The sequence below is a fragment of the Octopus sinensis genome, linkage group LG27, assembly GCF_006345805.1.
Source record: "Octopus sinensis linkage group LG27, ASM634580v1, whole genome shotgun sequence".
In the NCBI taxonomy this organism is placed as follows: domain Eukaryota; kingdom Metazoa; phylum Mollusca; class Cephalopoda; order Octopoda; family Octopodidae; genus Octopus; species Octopus sinensis.
The window spans coordinates 19766881-19785300 of NC_043023.1; the positions used below are offsets into that span (position 1 = coordinate 19766881).

Below are 18420 nucleotides of genomic sequence, written 5' to 3' on the forward strand. Positions count from 1 at the left end.
TCCAATGAATCGTCAATCAAGAATGACTGCAGCAAACACTCCATAATAGTGTCCGTTCTCTTGTTGTAGTCAATCTGGTCCCTGAGGATCAACAGCCTATCTTCAAGGGACAGCTTGTCTCTGACCTCAGGGACACTAAAGTCCCCAGGATAAGAAATAGGGCTAAGGGACAGCTTCACCTTTGATGCATGTGGTTCTACGGAGCCACAACCAAGCTCAACATTGCAATCAAATGTATCCTTTCTCTTCAGAATTTTCCACTCCTCCACTTCCTTACCCTCATCAATACCAGCACTGCTGACACCCCTGGGGTAGAACTCAGAGTACCCGTCTCTCTCCTCTTGCCATGTGTCGTCCTCATACTGCAGATCACCTCCCACCACCGACTGCATTAAGAAAGACTCAAACCCATCACTCTTCGTACGTTCGGCACCAATTGAAGCCTTTACAGTTTCAGCCAATTGGTGGTGGTCGTCATGGGTGGAATCCCAGCTTGAGGGCTTATCTTGGTGTAGAGATTTACTAGCAGACAGAGTCTCCCGTAGTTCTTTGTTGCGGATGTCAATGGATCGATAAAATGTAGATTCCAGGTTGCAGCTCTCTGTGGACAGAAATAAGAAAAATGATGATGATGACGATGATGATGATAATAATAATAATCCTTACTACTAAAGACACAAGGCCTGAAATTTTGTGGTAGGGGACTAGTCGATTACACTGCACGCTGGTGAGACCCATATTGGAATACGGAATTCAAGCCTCTTCTCCTTATCTCCTCAAAGACATACAGCATCTCGAAAGAGTCCAGAAGCTGGCTACCTGCATGGTTCTTGGTCTCAAGCATTTGTCTTATGAAGAAAGGCTGAAGACGCTCGACCTTTATTCTCTAGAAGAACGATGATGCCGTGGTGATCTCATTCTTGCTCACAACATCATAAGCGGAAAGTGTAACCTCTCGAAAGAGCTGTTCTTCACTCCTGCTCCAAGAGCATCGGCTGCGGGGTCATTTCGAAAAGCTCTATCTGCGACGATTTCATCTCAATCGAAGGAGAGGGGGCTTTCTCCGTCCGAGTTGCGGATCCATGGAATAAGCTGCCGGATGAGATGGTGGAGATGCTGATGACCGCTCGGTTCAAAGTCTCCCTTGACCACAAGTGGCCAGAACTCTTTACATGAACACCACCCTGTACATAACTCCATGTCCCCCTACATGGCCTTGCTATTTACTTTTGAGCCAAAATTAACTAACTAACTAACTAACATCGATCTCGAAAGGATGAAAGACAAAGTCAACCTCAGCAGAATTTGAACTCAGAATGTTGCGATGGACAAAATACCGCTAAGCATTTCGTTCGTTAATGCTAACGATGTTGCCAGCTCATTACCTAATAATAATAATATTTTCAAATTTTACTACAAGGGCTGCTTGTGGAAGGTGGAGATGAGTTGATTATATCGATCCCAGTTCTTGACTGGTCCTTTATTTTATCGACCCTGAAAGGGTGAAAGACACAGTCAACCATTGCAGGATTTGAAATCAGAACACAAAGAGCTGAAAGAACAATTCTGACAAATCACCATCACCCATGACCAAACAACAACAACAACTCTAGCCACTAATACTTACTACTATACTAAACATTAGATAATGTAGTCCTAGATACACTATGTCTGACTCAAAGATGGGATGGTCACAGCTGGAACGTCTTTGATTAACAATAACAATTATAGCCACTGGTACTAACTACCATAATATACATTAAATAATGTAGCCCTAGATACATTATACCTGATTAAAAGATGGAATGGTCACATGTGGAACGTCTTTGATCATAGGTCTGTCTGGATCAGGACTGACCTGGGGCTAAGCAACACAACTATAGCCACTAATACTAAGTACTATACTAAACATTAGATAATGTAGTCCTAGATACACTATGCCTGAATAAAAGATGGGATGGTCACAGCTGGAACATCTTTGACGAAATATCTGACTGGATCAGGATTAACCTGGGGTTAAACAACAGCTATGGTCTACCCCTCCCCTCAAACCAGATACTTACCTCTCATATTTTTCTCCACAATGGCTGCTTCACTCCAAGACTGTGGAGGTTGGTAGGAGTGGAGTTTCTCTTTCTCATACAGAACACACAGCTCGGTGGCCCTCACCTAGCAATGGAACGGCAACAATGATAATATGAATACAGAGATACAACACAGATATGTACACATGCATTTTTATGTGTAATTACACACACACACACATATATATACAAATATGTGTAAATATAAACACACTGTCTTCTTCTTGCCAGGGAGTCTACCAGGGCCTCACTCTCATTTGACACAGCAGCTACAGGCTGGAAGGGGCCCCATGGCAAGCCCTGCACCAAATGGCTGAACATGATAAACGATGATCTCCAGAGGTTTGATATAATCTTGGGTGATGCAGAGGCACTGGTACAGGTTTGCCAGGGATGGGAAGCATCATTGGACCAGGTCAGCTCTATGCACGATGACCTCCCTAAGACCATTAACCTGAGATGACTCCAGCCCTACCAAGCAAAACCTGAAGCAAAGTGGATGCATTCATATATATTATGTTGCTCACATTTCTTTCATTGCAACCAAAAGGATTTTAGCTCCGGGAAGATAAATGGAGAAAGCCTATTCTCTACTTTATTCAATCAATCAATTATGGCATCAGACTAGGGAACTGTGCTTCTTCAACCTTATTAGAAATATGTGTAAACTAGCACGAATACTATACATTAATTTCTTGCCATTTCTGTTACACACAGAGAAGCAGGAGCTGGAAAGTTCTTCACTTTAGGGGTTTCATGAAAGGCCTAGTCGAGTTCTTTTACAGGACTTAGAAAAACCAAGAGACCACAGCAATAAGCGTGCGAATCTGAGCAGGGAATATGTTGAATAAATTTAAAACTCAGTTCTATACTTGAGAGATGAGGAATTATGTACATTGTTTACATTTGATGGATATTTCTCCTCATCTTCTTTGTTGTTAACACGTTTCAGCTGATGTACTCTCCAGCTTTCATCAGGTGTCCCGGGGGAATTTCAAACTTGGATTCTCATCCCTAAGGTAATTTTCCGATGTTATTGTTATTATTATTATTCAGGTCGCTGCCTGGAATCAAACTCAGAATCTTTGGGTTTGTAGCCCACGTTCTTAACCACTATGTCATATGCCTGTGGACAATTATGGAGTAAATTTTAGGGTTTATAAATCTAAAGTTTTCTTAATCTTCCGTAATACTGGTTCCCATATGCTAATCACATATACACTAGGTTTGCTTAGGAGGTTATTATGTCCTAGCATGTGTGCTGCCTCTTTTAGCTTTCGTATTTTCCAGTGGTGTTCTCTGTCTCCCAGGGGGAGGTTTTTCCATACAAGATCAGCTCTACCCGCTTTATCAATATCTCCTTGTGTCACAGCTTTGCAATGTTCTTCTACCCTTATTTTGAGGGGGGGGCATGTCTCACCTTTGTATAACCTTCCAACAGCTGCATGGGATGGAGTACATGCAGTCTTTGGTCATATTCTCTTCTATTGGTGGTTTTACTCGAAGGAGATATTTGTGAAGTGTTACTCCTGAATACTTTCGTGATATCATATGGGCCACATATCTTTTGTATCTTTTTGGAGAGGCCTTTCATTGAGTTTGATTCCAGGCAGTGACCTGAATAACAACAACACCAGAAAAATACCTTAGGAATGAGAATCCAGGTTCGAAATTCTACCAGGAAACCTGATGAAGACTGGAAAGAACATCAGCCGAAACATTGTGTTAGCAACAAACAAGATGAGGACAAATATTCGTCAAATGTAAATAATGTAAATTTATAACTGATCTGCCTCTCTATTTTCTTTTATCCACAGCCAGGAACTTTTCAGCATTCACCTCATAGAAATATATACAAACATCATCAGTTGTGCATACTCCCTATATGATGCCAAGTGTTAAAGAACACCAACTAGTCAAAGACCTGGCAAGAAAATTCACCTTATATGCCAAGAACAACATCATAAGCAGAAAGTGTAACCTTTCGAAAGAGCTGTTCTGCACTCCTGCTCCAGAGCGTGGGCTGCAGGGGTCACTCTAGAAAGCTCTATCTACGACGATTTCATCTCAATCAAAGGAGAGGGGCTTTCTCCGTCCGAGTTGCGGATCCGTGGAATAAGCTGCCGGATGAGATAGTGAAGATGTCAATGACCGCTTGGTTCAAAGTCTCTCTTGACCAGAAATGGCCTGAACTCTTTGTATGAACACCCTCCCTGTACATAACTCCATGTCCCCCTACATGGCCTTGCTTTTTGCTTTTTGAGCCAAAAACTTAAATTAAATTAAAGAACAATAGATACCAATATTTCCCCATTGCCATGGCTTTTCATTGAAATGAAATGAATTGCTGGTTTATGACTTATACAAAAATGCAATGAAGTTTATTTGTTGATGTGCTGAAGCATAGCACAGGTGAAAGTTAAATTACGAATTAAAAGTAGATGAAATATTAATGTCTAGCATTCTTGGCATCTGAAGCGAGCTTGGTCTCTGACAATTCAATGTTCTTTAACACTCAGGGTCATGTAGGAAGTTTTCCTTGAATACAAGATTTAAATTTCATTTAAATCTCAGTGATGATTTTACTTTATATCAATATTGTTAAATTTTATTGGATTATTTAATGTTAAGATACATATATTTATTGTTTAATTATAAAATCTTCATTTATTTTATATTTTTTGACTTGACGAGTGGCTATATATTTTTAAATTGAATTAATATTAACTTTTTAATATTATCGATTTAAATATATGGTCACGAAACGCACGTAGTCGATATAATGTTTATTTTTGTTTTATGATTTTTAGAATAACATTTATAATATATTTAACTACTTTCCATATGGTTTTGTATAGATAATATCGTTCAGTATTGTTTGAATTGCTAAGTAGAGGTTTATATATATATATATATATATACACACACATACATATGTGTATATATATTTATGTATGTGTGTCTGTATTTGTCCTTGCCTCACTGCTTGACAACCAGTGTTTGTGTGTTTACATCCCCGTAACATAGCAGTTCAATAAAAGACTGACAGAATAAGTACTAGGCTTTAAAAAAATAAATAAGTCCTGGTGTTGATTTCATCATCATCATCATCATCGTTTAACGTCCGTTCTCCATGCTAGCATGGGTTGGACGGTTCGACCGGGGTTCTGGGGAGCCAGAAGGCTGCACCAGGCTCCAGTCTAATCTGGCAATGTTTCTACAGCTGGATGCCCTTCCTAACGCCAACCACTCCGTGAGTGTAGTGGGTGCTTTTTACGTGCCACCTGCACTAAAAGTCTTCAAGGTGGTGCTCCGGCATGGTCGCAGTCAAATGACTGAAACAAATGAAAGAATGCGTTCCCCCATCACTACCCCTTGATAAACCAAGACCACCACTCACCGTATCGGTTGACTTTGGATCAAGACAAGAGACTGTGGTCAGGCAGTGATTGACACAATCCAAAATTATGTCCACCCACGGCATGTTGACATAGGTAGGTGTACAGTTGGACACACCATACTTGAGACGGCACACTTCGTCAAACTGCTTCTCCACTTGGTGTATATGGTGGCGCACCCTGGTGGAAGAGAAAAAGACCATGAATGTGACTGAGGGTAGACATGGAGTTGTATGTGTCAATGGATCTATTGCATTTCAATTGAATCCACAACAAATCAACAGGAGATCTCCTGACAACAATAAGCTTTATATAATCAAAATATCTTTGGCCTGGAGAGTACCCAGGTTTACCCCTTGTTTAGATAATTATTACTTCCAAAGTTCCCACTAGCTATGAAACATGTGTGACTTGGATTTTTTTTACTCCATTCCCTAATTTTGGATGTGGTGTGCAAGAGAGACGACTGCATTGGTATGGTCATGTGGTGAGAATGGATGAGGACAGCTGTGTGAAAAAGTGCCACACCCTAGCCGTTGAGGGAACCTGTGAAAGAGGTAGACCCAGGAAGATCTGGGATGAAGTGGTGAATCACGACCTTCGAACATTAGGCTTCACCAAGGAAATGACTAGCGACCGAGACCTTTGGAAATATGCTGCACTCGAGAAGACCCGGCAAGCCAGATGAAACCATAACCCGTGGCCTATGCCAGGAGCATAGCCAACCCACTTATGCGTAGCTTTTCTTTCTTTGGTCACTAAACTTTGCTTGCGAAGACCTGTTGAGGCAAGTGAAATCAAAATCAAAATCATTTCAATGACTGGCATCCGTGCTAGCGGGGTGCAAAGAGCACCATACGAGTGTGATTGTTGACAGAGCAGCTATTCGAGTATGATCGTTACCAGCGTCGCCTTACTGGCACTTATGCCTGTGCTAGTAGGGTGCCAAGAACACCATCCGAGCGTGATCGTTGCCAGAATAGCCAACTGGCTTCCGTACCCGTGGCACGTAAAAGGGCATCATTTGAGCATTATCGTTACCAATGTCGCTTCACTGGCCCCCGTGCCGGTGGCACGTAAAAAGCACCCACTACACTCTCGGAGTGGTTGGCGTTAGGAAGGGCATCCAGCTGTAGAAACTCTGCCAGATCAAGACTGGAGCCTGGTGCAGCCGTCTGGTTGCCAGCCCTCAGTCAAAACCATCCAACCCATGCTAGCATGGAAAGCGGACGTTAAACGATGATGATGATTCGCATTTCAAGCAACCCCAACTTCTAATCGTATATTATAAAATAACCTTAGCATGAAGTGGTGTTTAGGTATGAGCAGAATTTAGGCCAGTTTGAAATATGTTTGCGACATGCAGTTACCATGGAGAATAAATTTCTCTTATGGTAGAAAGGTGTGAAAACACTGGTTTGTTCAGTGTCGCCCTCTTTCAGAAATCTCAGACATATTTGCTCTCATCACTGCACCTAAGATTATACATAAAGCTATAGCTAAGTTCTTTCAGAGTTCTCTCTTAGGTACATTTCATTGACAAGAACCAAAATGGCTCAAAACATTGATGTCTGAGATTCCTAATAGAGGGCATCACTGAATGAACCAGTGTTTTCACACCCTTTTTACCACAAGAGAGATTTATTCTCCATAGTAACTGCAAGGTGTTTGCCTTTTAGAAGTTGAAATATGTCGCAAACATATTTCAAACTGGCCTCAATTCTGCCCAAACCTTTTCCAGTTTCTTGTTCTTCAATATGGAAAAAATTCATTCATAAACTTCTGCACCGATAAACCCCTATTGTTCCTGAAAGTTGATTTTTATACAGATTGCTTCAAGCTCACTAACTTGTACCTGGATCCTTGCATTTATATATATATATATATAAAATAATGAAGGCGCAGGAGTGGCTGTGTGGTAAGTAGCTTGCTTACCAACCACATAGTTCCGGGTTCAGTCCCACTGTGTGGCACCTTGGGCAAGTGTCTTCAATCTATAGCCTCGGGCCCACCAAAGCCTTGTGAGTGGATTTGGTAGACGGAAACTGAAAGAAGACCGTCGTATATATGTATATATATATATGTATGAGTGTGTGTATGTTTGTGTGTCTGTGTTTGTCCCACTAGCATTGCTTGTGTGTTTATGTCCCCGTAACTTAGCGGTTTGGCAAAAGAGACCGATAGAATAAGTACTGGGCTTACAAAAGAAAAAGTCCTGGGGTCGAGTTGCTCGATTAAAAAAGGCGGTGCTCCAGCATGGCCGCAGTCAAATGACTGAAACAAGTAAAAGAGTAAAGAGAGTTGAACGATATGTTATTAAAATTCTTTTACTTTCGACATTTGTTTCGACGACAACATTGGTTTTATTCCAAAGGCATAAACAGTGTAAGATTGCATTTTACACCGTTTATTCCTTTGGAATAAAACCAATGTTGTCTTCGAAACATATGTCGAATATAAAAGAATTCAAATAACATCTGCATTCAACTCCATTTATTTACTTATACTACACAAATTACTACACATTAACCCGGAGTTCCTACCTTTGAATAGGTTGCTTCATCTGTGTTATTTGCGTGAATTTTGCTACCCTGGTAACTGTTTAATGAATTTTCCATCATCATCATCATTGTTTAGCGTCCGCTTTCCATGCTAGCATGGGTTGGATGGTTCAACTGGGGTCTGGGAAGCCAGAAGGCTGCACCAGGCCCAGTCTGATCCAGCAGTGTTTCTACAGCTGGATGCCCTTCTTAACGCCAACCACTCCGTGAGTGTAGTGGGTGCTTTTTACGTGCCACCGGCACGGGAGCCAGTCGAGGCGGCACTGGCATTGGCCACGATTTGGATAGTGCTTTTTACGTAACACCAGTCCAGGGGTCCTGGCATCTGCTGGGTGCCAGTCATAGGATTGGTTCAATTTCGATTCCGATTTCGATTTAGAACTGTTCTATGTATTTAAAGACATTTAAGATAGAGGTTTTAGAGACTGGATTTTCATCCGGTTGCGCACAGGACACCCAGATCAGCATGGTCAAGTTTCAACAAGCAAAATGGTGACACAACAACAGCAACAACAACAAGATCAACATGTCTGTTGCCCTTACCTTGACACAAGATCCACTGCAGATTTTCCAGATCTTTCCAAAGTCACAGAACGGATGTAACTCCAAACATCTTGCTCAGCCTGGGACCATTTCTCACTGGTGTCATCACCGAAGGCGAATGGAGGAAGTGTGAGGGACCGTAAAGTGTCCCTTACAAACAGGAGATGTTCTGGAGAGTTCCAGTGAATAGGGGGCAGATCTGAAGGGGAGGGAGAAATAGGAGAAAAGGAAAGGAAAAAAATTAAAACAGAAGTTTAAATGATAGTCATACATGATATTGAAATAATAATAATAATAATAATAATAATAATAATAATAATAATAATAATAGTGGTTTCAAATTTTACCACAAATTTAGCAATTTTAAGAGGGAGGGAATAAGTGAATTCCGTTGACCCCAGTGTTTCACTGGTACTTCAATTATTGACCCCAAAAGGATGAAAGACAAAGTCAACCTTGACAGAATTTGAACTCAGAATGTAGCAACAGACGAAATACCACCAAACATTTTGCCCAGCATGCAAACAATTCTGCCAACTCACCACCTTAATAATAGTAATAATCCTTTCTATTATAGGCATAAAGCCTGAAATTTTGCGGCAGGTGGGGATTAATCAATTAGAACGACCCCAGTGCGCAACTGGTACTTAATTTATTGAGGCAAAGTCGACCTCAGTGGAATCTGAACTCAAATCAGAGCGAAAGGTGAAATACTGTTAACCCGACAAATGAAGTGAGTGCATGGCTCGCAGGACGGCCTGCTATGCTAACCTTGGATCGTAGAGTGACCTGCTGTTCTTGAGAAGACCTGTTGAATCAAGTTCGTCAACATCAAAATTCGAATGGCAATTGTAGCTAAGACACCCGTGCTGGTGACACGAAAAAGCACCGTTCGAGCGTGGCAGTTACTAGTGTCGCCTGACTGGCGTCTGTGTTGGTGACACGTAAAAGCACCAACCGATCGTGGCCGTTTGCCAGCCTGCTCTGGCTCCTGTGCCGTTGGCACATAAAAAACACCCACTGCACTCACGGAGTGGTTGGCGTTAGGAAGGGCATCCAACTGTAGAAACACTGCCAAATCAGACTGGAGCTTGGTGCAGCCTCCATGGCTTACCAGACCCCGGTCGAACCGTCCAACCCATGCTAGCATGGAAAACGGACGTTAAATGATGATGATGATGATGATTCTGCCAGCTCGCTGCCTTAGTAATAATATTAAGAGCACTGAGAGAGCAGAAACCTCCACCAAGGCAACACCAACATCAATACCAACGATTAACCAGAGATGATTTTTAAAATGAGAACAGCTGAAATAAATTCAACATCTCTCGCAAACGAGAATACTAAAAATGAATCTGACCACTCTCAACAATTCAGTAAAAAAGAAATGGAAAAATAATCCAGATCGGCGCAGGAGTGGCTGTGTGGTAAGTAGCTTGTTTACCGACCACATGGTTCTGGATTCAGTCCCACTGCGTGGCATCTTGGGCAAGTGTCTTCTACTATAGCCTCGGGCCGACCAATGCCTTGTGAGTGGATTTGGTAGACGGAAAACTGAAAGAAGCCCGTCGTATATATGTATATATATATGTGTGTGTGTGTCTGTGTGTTTGTGTGTCTGTGTTTGTCCACCTAGCATTGCTTGACAACCGATGCTGGTGTGTTTATGTCCCCGTAACTTAGCAGTTCGGCAAAAAGAGACCAATAGAATAAGTACTGGGCTTACAAAAGAATAAGTCCCTGGGTCGAGTTGCTCGACTAAAGGCGGTGCTCCAGCATGGCCGCAGTCAAATGACTGAAAACAAGGAAAAGAGAAAAGAGAAAGATCCCTTGTCCGGTACCTGATCGATCCCAGTGGTGGTCATGGAATGTGAAGGTGGCTGTAGAAAATTCAGTAACAGTAATAAACAGTTTATCCTTATCTAAAAGAAGCCAAACTTAACAAATTCCGCATTCAAAATAGTTTCAAAGGCAGAAGTAATAATAATAATAATTTCTACTCAGGAACTTTTAGACAAATAGCGTGAGATATTTTGCTTTTCTCTTCTCTGAAATTCCAGCCTTCCTTTAGGACCTCTGTTGTTTTAGATTGATGTGTAGATGTAAGTAAACTATAAAGTGTTAATAGGTATGTATTTGGAAGCACTCCGTCGGTTACAACGACGAGGGTTCCGGTTGATCCGATCAACGGAACAGCCTGCTCGTGAAATTAACGTGTAAGTGGCTGAGCACTCCACAGACACGTGTACCCTTAACGTAGTTCACGGGGATATTCAGCGTGAAACAGAGAGTGACAAGGCCGGCCCTTTGAAATACAGGTACAACAGAAACAGGAAGTAAGAGTGAGAGAAAGTTGTGGTGAAAGAGTACAGCAGGGATCACCACCATCCCCTGCCGGAGGTTCCGGTTGATCCGATCAACGGAACAGCCTGCTCGTGAAATTAACGTGTAAGTGACTGAGCACTCCACAGACACGTGTACCCTTAACGTAGTTCACGGGGATATTCAGCGTGAAACAGAGAGTGACAAGGCCGGCCCTTTGAAATACAGGTACAACAGAAACAGGAAGTAAGAGTGAGAGAAAGTTGTGGTGAAAGAGTACAGCAGGGATCACCACCATCCCCTGCCGGAGCCTCGTGGAGCTTTTAGGTGTTTTCGCTCAATAAACACTCCCCGTTACTTAGCAGTTCAGCAAAAGAGACCGATAGAATAAGTACTGGGCTTACAAAAGAATAAGTCCCGGGGTTGAGTTGCTCGATTAAAGGCGGTGCTCCAGCATGGCTGCAGTCAAATGACTGAAATAAGAGTACATACATTCACACACACACACTCCCTCAAACATATATATAAAAGACATTATGACACAGGTTGTGTGCCATCAAAACTCACCGTTGTCATGACTCCGTTGTGCTGTGGCATCTACAAACTCCGTGATGGGCCAAGAGTAGCTGGTCAACAGAGAGTCGGTAACACAGTCAATCAAGTGTCGAAGGATGGAGTTGTAGAAGTCAATGATGACATCTGGGGGCTGAGAGGAGAGAGAGAGAGAGAGGCCTTAGATGAAACGTTCACAGAAAACTAGAAAGAGAGATATTGAGGTGAATTGGTTCACACGTTAACATATAGACACACATAAACAACTACACATGTTAACCAACACACACACACAATTGAAAGGCCACATACATAGATATAGGCAAACACACACACACACAGAATAACACCTGCATTCACACATACAGTCACAAACTTAGATGCATATATACACACTGAGACAGTTTCACACAAATACATAGAGACACATACAATCACAGTCACACATTTTCACCCACACAATCACTCCCACAAACGCACACACATACACAGTCACGCCCACACACGGCCCTAAATGAAGAAGAGTCCTTACCTGCTGCAGGTAACCCTCGGCAGAGCGCAGTCCTCTGTTATACAGCAGAGGACCATAAAACTGAGAAGCGAGGAAGTCCTCAAGAAAATCCTTCAGGTATTTCTTGTCCAGATTTGGTTGAGAAGGGAGGTGGGTGGCCAACCACCTGAGACAGTTGGAGAGCTGCAAAGGAACAGAGGTAGGCATGGTGTATCTAGGACTACATTATCTAATGTACAGTAGTTAGTATTAGGCGCAGGAGTGGCTGTGTGATAAGTAGCTTGCTTACCAACCACATGGTTCCGGGTTCAGTCCCACTGCGTGGCACCTTGGGCAAGTGTCTTCTGCTATAGCCCTGGGCCGACCAATGCCTTGTGAGTGGATTTGGTAGACGGAAACTGAAAGAAGCCTGTCGTATATATGTATTTATATATATGTGTGTGTGTCTATGTTTGTGTGTCTGTGTTTGTCCCCCTAGCATTGCTTGACAACCGATGCTGGTGTGTTTACGTCCCCGTCACTTAGCGGTTCAGCAAAAGAGACCGATAGAATAAGTACTGGGCTTACAAAGAATAAGTCCCGGGGTCGATTTGCTCGACTAAAGGCGGTGCTCCAGCATGGCCGCAGTCAAATGACTGAAACAAGTAAGAGTAAAAAGAGTGTCTATAATGGTTATTTTATCCCCAGTTCAGTCATGTATGTTTCCAGCCTTCGAGAGGGAGACTTAGCTGCTCTTTCTAGCACCAGGTAGAAGGACACTGCTATGCCAGCTACCGACCAAGTAGAGGCACACTTGATCACCAACGCCGTCCCCCCCACCACACACACATCGTTACCATAGCAACTTACTTGCTGTTGCCATGGTTCTTTGCATTCACTTTGCGTTTTTAAGGGGGAAAGAAATTCATCAACCCAAGACAGATGGAGTTTATTTTTTATTTCATGGGAGTAGGAGAGCAGTTCAGTGGGGGTGGTATATGTGGGGGTGGGGTGGGGGCAGTGGTAATGGTGGAGGCCAATGATGATGATGATGATGATGATGACTAATCTTCTCAGTCATTTGTTAGTAAACAGTTTGATATATAAACAGATACTAGACATATATATATATATATATATATATATATATAATATATATATATATAGGCAAAGGCGTGGCTGTGTGATAAGTAGCTTGCTAACCAATCACATGGTTCCAGGTTCAGTCCCACTGCGTGGCAACTTGGGTAAGTGCTTTCTACTATAACTTCAGGCTGACCAAAGCCTTAAGTATGGATTTGGTAGGTGGAAACTGAAAGAAGCCCATCGTGTGTGTGTGTGTGTGTTTGTCCCCCTACCATCACTTGACAGCCAATGTTGGTATGTTTACATCCCAGTAACTTAGCATTTCAACAAAAGAGGTCAATAGAAAAAGTACTCGGCTTCCAAAGAATAAGTCCTGGGGATTGATTTGTTGGACTAAAGGCGGTGCTCCAGCATGGCCGCAGTCTAATGACTGAAACAAAGTAAAAGATGAGATTTGAAGAAGATACTTACCATAGTTTCCACAGCAACAGTTTCCACGTCGAAGCCTGACTCTTCCTGACACCGGAATGGTAAAGTGAAGAGTTCGATGCTGGAGACTAACTCCTGATTAATTAAGCATGACAGGTCCAGCTTGAGCAGTAGCTGCTCCAGACTGGGAGGGGAGCCTGGTTCAGTTTCATCATGGGGCACAAGAACTGCAACAGGGAGGCTGGGTTGCTGTGGCTTGGCCTGAAGCAGGGTAGATAATCGGATTTGAGCATCGAGCCAGTACTTCTGTGAATGAGAGAGAAAAATAGAGACAAATGTGTGTGTGTGTGTGTGAATGCGTGTGTGTGTGTGTGTGTGAATGCGTGTGTGTGTGTGTGAATGCATGTGTGTGTGTGTGAATGCGTGTGTGTGTGTTTGTGAATGCATGTGTGTGTGTGTGAATGCGTGTGTGTGTGTGTGAATGCGTGTGTGTGTGTGTGTGTGGTTGGAAGTTTACAGAAAACAAATAGACAAAGACAGGTGTAGGAACAACAAGCAAGTGTATTAGTTTAACACTCGGGAAGAATGGAAAAGCCCTTTACATTTTGAGCATACGCTCTTTGACAGAAAGGATTAAGAGGTAAAAAAGGAGAGAGAATGAAAAAAAAAAACGAAAGAGAAAATAAATGTGAAGGGGTTATATATATATATACTGTCAAAATTGAGGGTTTAATTTCTTCATTAGGGATTTTTTAAATCTGGATATCAACTGGCATTACCAGTTTATTGAGAGAAAGTTCAGCAATGTATAGGGATAAACTTTCCGATATTGTGTTAAGTAAATATAAAAAAATGGAGAAGAAATATTGTGGATACTTATTTAATTTTATTTGTATCAAATAAAATATAAAGGAACAGAATCAACGTAAGAAATAAGCATAAAAGATGCCTACACATGTTTTAATCCAGCCACTAAGTGAACATTGCTTTGGATCATCATGACGTGAACTATGTCAGATGTAAAAGAACCCCCACAGTAGTATGTCCAAATTTCATCAGGGCAAATTTCTTGCATACTGGTGGTCCTTATCTCTCTTGTTATTTACCACCAATATGTAAGACATTCGCCCTAATGAAATCCAGACATACTGTGAGGCTCTTTTACATCTAACATGGTTCGAATCATCATGATCCAAAGCAATGTTCACCTAGTGGCCGGATTGAAACGTGTAGGGATCTTTTTATATATGTATGTATACAAGGGGGTACCCAAAAGAAATTGGAATTTTCTAATATTATTTTATTCACTTAGCTTTTCATGTTTACACTTTTATTGCTTTCAAAGTATTCTCCATTTGAAAAAATACATTGGTCCAGACACTATACAAAACAGTGCTGGAACTCTTGTGAAGTGGTGGCTTTTAACACCTGTCGCTTCTTCTTCACCTCTTCCACATCTACAAGTTCCGTAGCACCAGCTTCCCTCACCAGTGATAACCTTCAGATAAAGGCTTGGATCGACTTCTAGCTCTTCTTTCACTTCACAAAATGCATTCAGTTTTCACTGTTTTTAGATCTGTGAACAGGAAAAGCACAAATTTTGCTGCAACTCTTTTCAGGAGCTCCAGTACACACAAGTCATTATCAATAAGTTCGTCAATTGTTTGGTAACGGTTCTCCAAGATCAGTTAATGAATTTTCATGTTTTCAGTTGAGTCGATTGCCGTCTTTTTGAATGAGGTTGATCTTCAAGCAACAAGTGACCCTTCCTAAAGGTGGAAACCACTTGTAAACTTGTGTTTTGCTCATGGCAGCATTTTTGTAAACTGTTTGAAGCATGACAACTGTTTGGTCACCGTTTTCCCCAGCAGAAAACAGAGTCTCGTGGAAGCAAGCTGTCCCTTTCATTTAACTATCACAAAAACTCAACAAACGGGAGAGAAGCACTGCAAAACAAAAGTGCACCAGATGGCAGTATGACTGCAGAGGAGGATGCCAGTCAGCAAACTGATGCCTGAGGATTGCATCAAGTGGTTTCTAGTGGTGGAAGCCTAAACTACAATGGGTTTGTCCCACAGAGAATGTTCCCAGTTATTTTCGGGGTATCCACTCATATATATATTTATCATTCTTCAACCAGATTATTATTGACAGTGACTCCGAAGTTTCAATCACTTAAGCCATTGTTGGACTGTGATGCACTGAAGTCAATGTTGGCTTTATATAATCTCTTCCTTGGGTCCGTGGATTTGAGGGGAGGTGTAGTTAGGGTGTCAGGGTGGATTGTTAGGGAAATGTGTTTAGGAGAAAATTCTATTGATTTGGGGTTGTGTTATTGTTTAGAAACTATTCATGTGTGTAAAAATGTGTAAGTAGCTGTGCATATTTAGGTGTGACCCTTTTGGTCAGTAGTTATAGGATAGGTCAGTTAAATAAGGGCTTAAAAATAAAATGTCCTGAGGTCGATCTGTTTGGCTAAAACCCTTCAAGGTGGTGCTCCAGCATGGCTGCAGTCGAATGAGTGAAACAAATAAAAAAAATGTACGTGTTTCTTCACTTACCTCCTTATCATCATCTTTACTCAAGAGGGGCAGCACAAAAAGGAGCCCACTTGTGCCACAAAACAGTCTCTTACTCTCAATGTGTTGTATGAGGTCAGGGGTCAATGACCCAGTGACCTCGCGAAGACAGAAATGTAACATTGTGTCCCTTTGCTGTCTACCTATGGATGACCCTTCAAGATGACATTTGTAAAGGCTCAGAATAGACATCTGAAATGGAAAAAGACAGAATCTCACATTGGTGGAACAGACTGATGATGGTGATTGTAGTGGTGGTGTGTGGAAATGGCAGACGGAAACTGTAAGGAAACCCATATGTGTGTGAGATGTATGTGTGTGTGTATGTATGTATATATATATCAAACTAAAGTTATAGAACAGACAAATGCAAGGTCATCCACATAACATTTCATAACTCGAACATTTAATCATAGAAAATACATTTAGACATCACGGAAGATGGAATATAATTCATCTGTACAAGAATATAAGAAAGTGCGAGAAAAAAATGTGTGAATATATGTGAATACAGTTCATCACGGTTAAAAGTTTATACTTTAGCGATTAAGAAAAATATATTTTTTTAAAAACCCTTACAACACATAGAAGGTAAAACATAAAAATATAGTATAAAGTAATATATATATATAGGTATATAAAAATATATAGAAAAATACAAATATAGGAAGCATATAGAAATATATAATATATAATGTAAAATAAAATAAAGGTTCATCGTTTAGAAAATCTTATAAAATTACTTATCGAAGGCCTTATAGTTAAAAAGAGGAAACCATATTTACTAAATTCCCTGTGGCCATTTCAGGGGTATATTATTTATAAAGATAAACTTACTTGTAAATGGATGAGTGGCATTCAATCAAATCATTATCATCATCATCGTTGAACATCCATTTTCCATGCTGGCATGGGTTGGACACTTTGACTAAGGTCTGGCAAGCCCAGGGCCCACACCAGGCTCCAATCTGATCTGGCTGTATTTCTACAGCTGGATGCCCTTCCTAACACCAACCACTTCAAGAGTGTAGAGGGTGCTTTTTACATGCCACCGTCACAGAGGCCAGGCTGACATCAACCACGTTCGGATGGTGCTTTTTATATGTCACTGGCACAGGAGCCAGTCAGGGTGAGAGGGTGGGCATCAACCAGGTTGATAAAACAAGTGAGGGTTGGTGACAGAGAGGGCACCTAGTCATAAAATACTGCCTCTCTAATAAGTACCTGTCCAACCCATGCCAACCAAGAAAAACTGATGTAAAACAGGTTAGACAGACTTACATTATCGACGTCAGGCTGTGGTTTTGCTCCTTTACTCAACTTAGCCTTAAGCCAGTCACTCAACTCCAGACTGTACATGGTTGCATTGTCTGTCTGTTGCTCATCAAGTTCTGGTAATGACATTAACAGCTTCCAGTAGAGGGAGCCACTGTTTTGACCTGAAAACAAACAACAAACATAACAAATAAATATCAGGAAATAGGTGTAACTGTGTGGTAAGAAGTTTGCTTCCCAACCATAAGGTTCCAGGTTCAGTTCCACGCCATAGCATCTTTAGCAGGCTTCTTCTACTATAGCCCAGAGCCAACCAAGGATTTGTGAGTGGATCTGATAGGTAGAAACGGAAAGAAGTCCATCTCTCCCTTGGCCAGGTAACCATGTACTCCCTCTACGGCAACACACCTTTTTCTGCCTCTCTGTTTCTCTGTCACACTCTAACCTTTCATCATATGACACAAGATCACCTCATCCAAAGCCTCCTCCCCTCACAAAGGACCTTTGTCTTGTAAATTACTTGGTGACCCTGCCAATACTAATGCCACTCAAAAAGCATCCAATCCTCACTGTAAAGTGGTTGGTGTTTGGAAGGGCAGCCAGCTGTAAAAACCTTGCCAAAACAGAAACAGAAGTCTGGAGCAGGCTCCAGCCTGGCCAGCCCCTGCTAAGCTGTCCAACCCATGCCAGTGTAGAAAGAAGACATAAAACAATGATGGTGGTGATGATGATGATGTAGGAGCCAATATGAGAGACCTCTACACAGTAGCTAGACCTGGTAGAAATAGCAGCCAATTCTCCTTCAAACCACATCCTACTGTTTTAGATATGTATATACTGGGTCATCCCGTAAATAACTGCATGAACTAAAAGTCGGAGGGGGGGTCGGGATAAACTACCTGCATGAACTTGTTATAAAAGCTGGTAGTAATTGTATCCTATACTTATTCGTAGTGTAAGTTTTGAAGAGTGCAGTTCAATTTTAACAGTTATTTTTGTCAAAGCTATAATGGAATCGACAAAGGAGCATATTCAACATATTTTGCTTTATGAGTTCAATAAAGGCAACAAAGCAATGGAAAGTGCGAGGAATATTAACCC

General features: G+C 41.6%; 1 protein-coding gene across 4 annotated transcripts in view; it reads right to left on the minus strand.

Moving 5' to 3' along the window:
- LOC115225078 (germinal-center associated nuclear protein) overlaps window positions 1-18420 on the minus strand; it is a 53563-nt gene that overhangs the window by 205 nt on the left and 34938 nt on the right. For 2 of the 4 annotated variants that reach the window (XM_036514143.1, XM_029796001.2), the window contains exons 14-22: window positions 17326-17483; window positions 16027-16236; window positions 13508-13771; window positions 11993-12154; window positions 11476-11614; window positions 8587-8785; window positions 5485-5662; window positions 2064-2169; window positions 1-601 (exon numbers count right to left, since the gene is read on the minus strand). The exon at window positions 1-601 is cut by the window's left edge and continues 205 nt beyond it. In XM_036514143.1, the coding sequence (XP_036370036.1) occupies window positions 1-601; window positions 2064-2169; window positions 5485-5662; window positions 8587-8785; window positions 11476-11614; window positions 11993-12154; window positions 13508-13771; window positions 16027-16236; window positions 17326-17483 (2017 nt within the window). Of the gene's footprint in view, window positions 602-2063; window positions 2170-5484; window positions 5663-8586; window positions 8786-11475; window positions 11615-11992; window positions 12155-13507; window positions 13772-16026; window positions 16237-17325; window positions 17484-18420 lie in introns of those variants that run through there. The other 2 variants (XM_036514144.1, XM_036514145.1) reach the window with 2 other exon arrangements.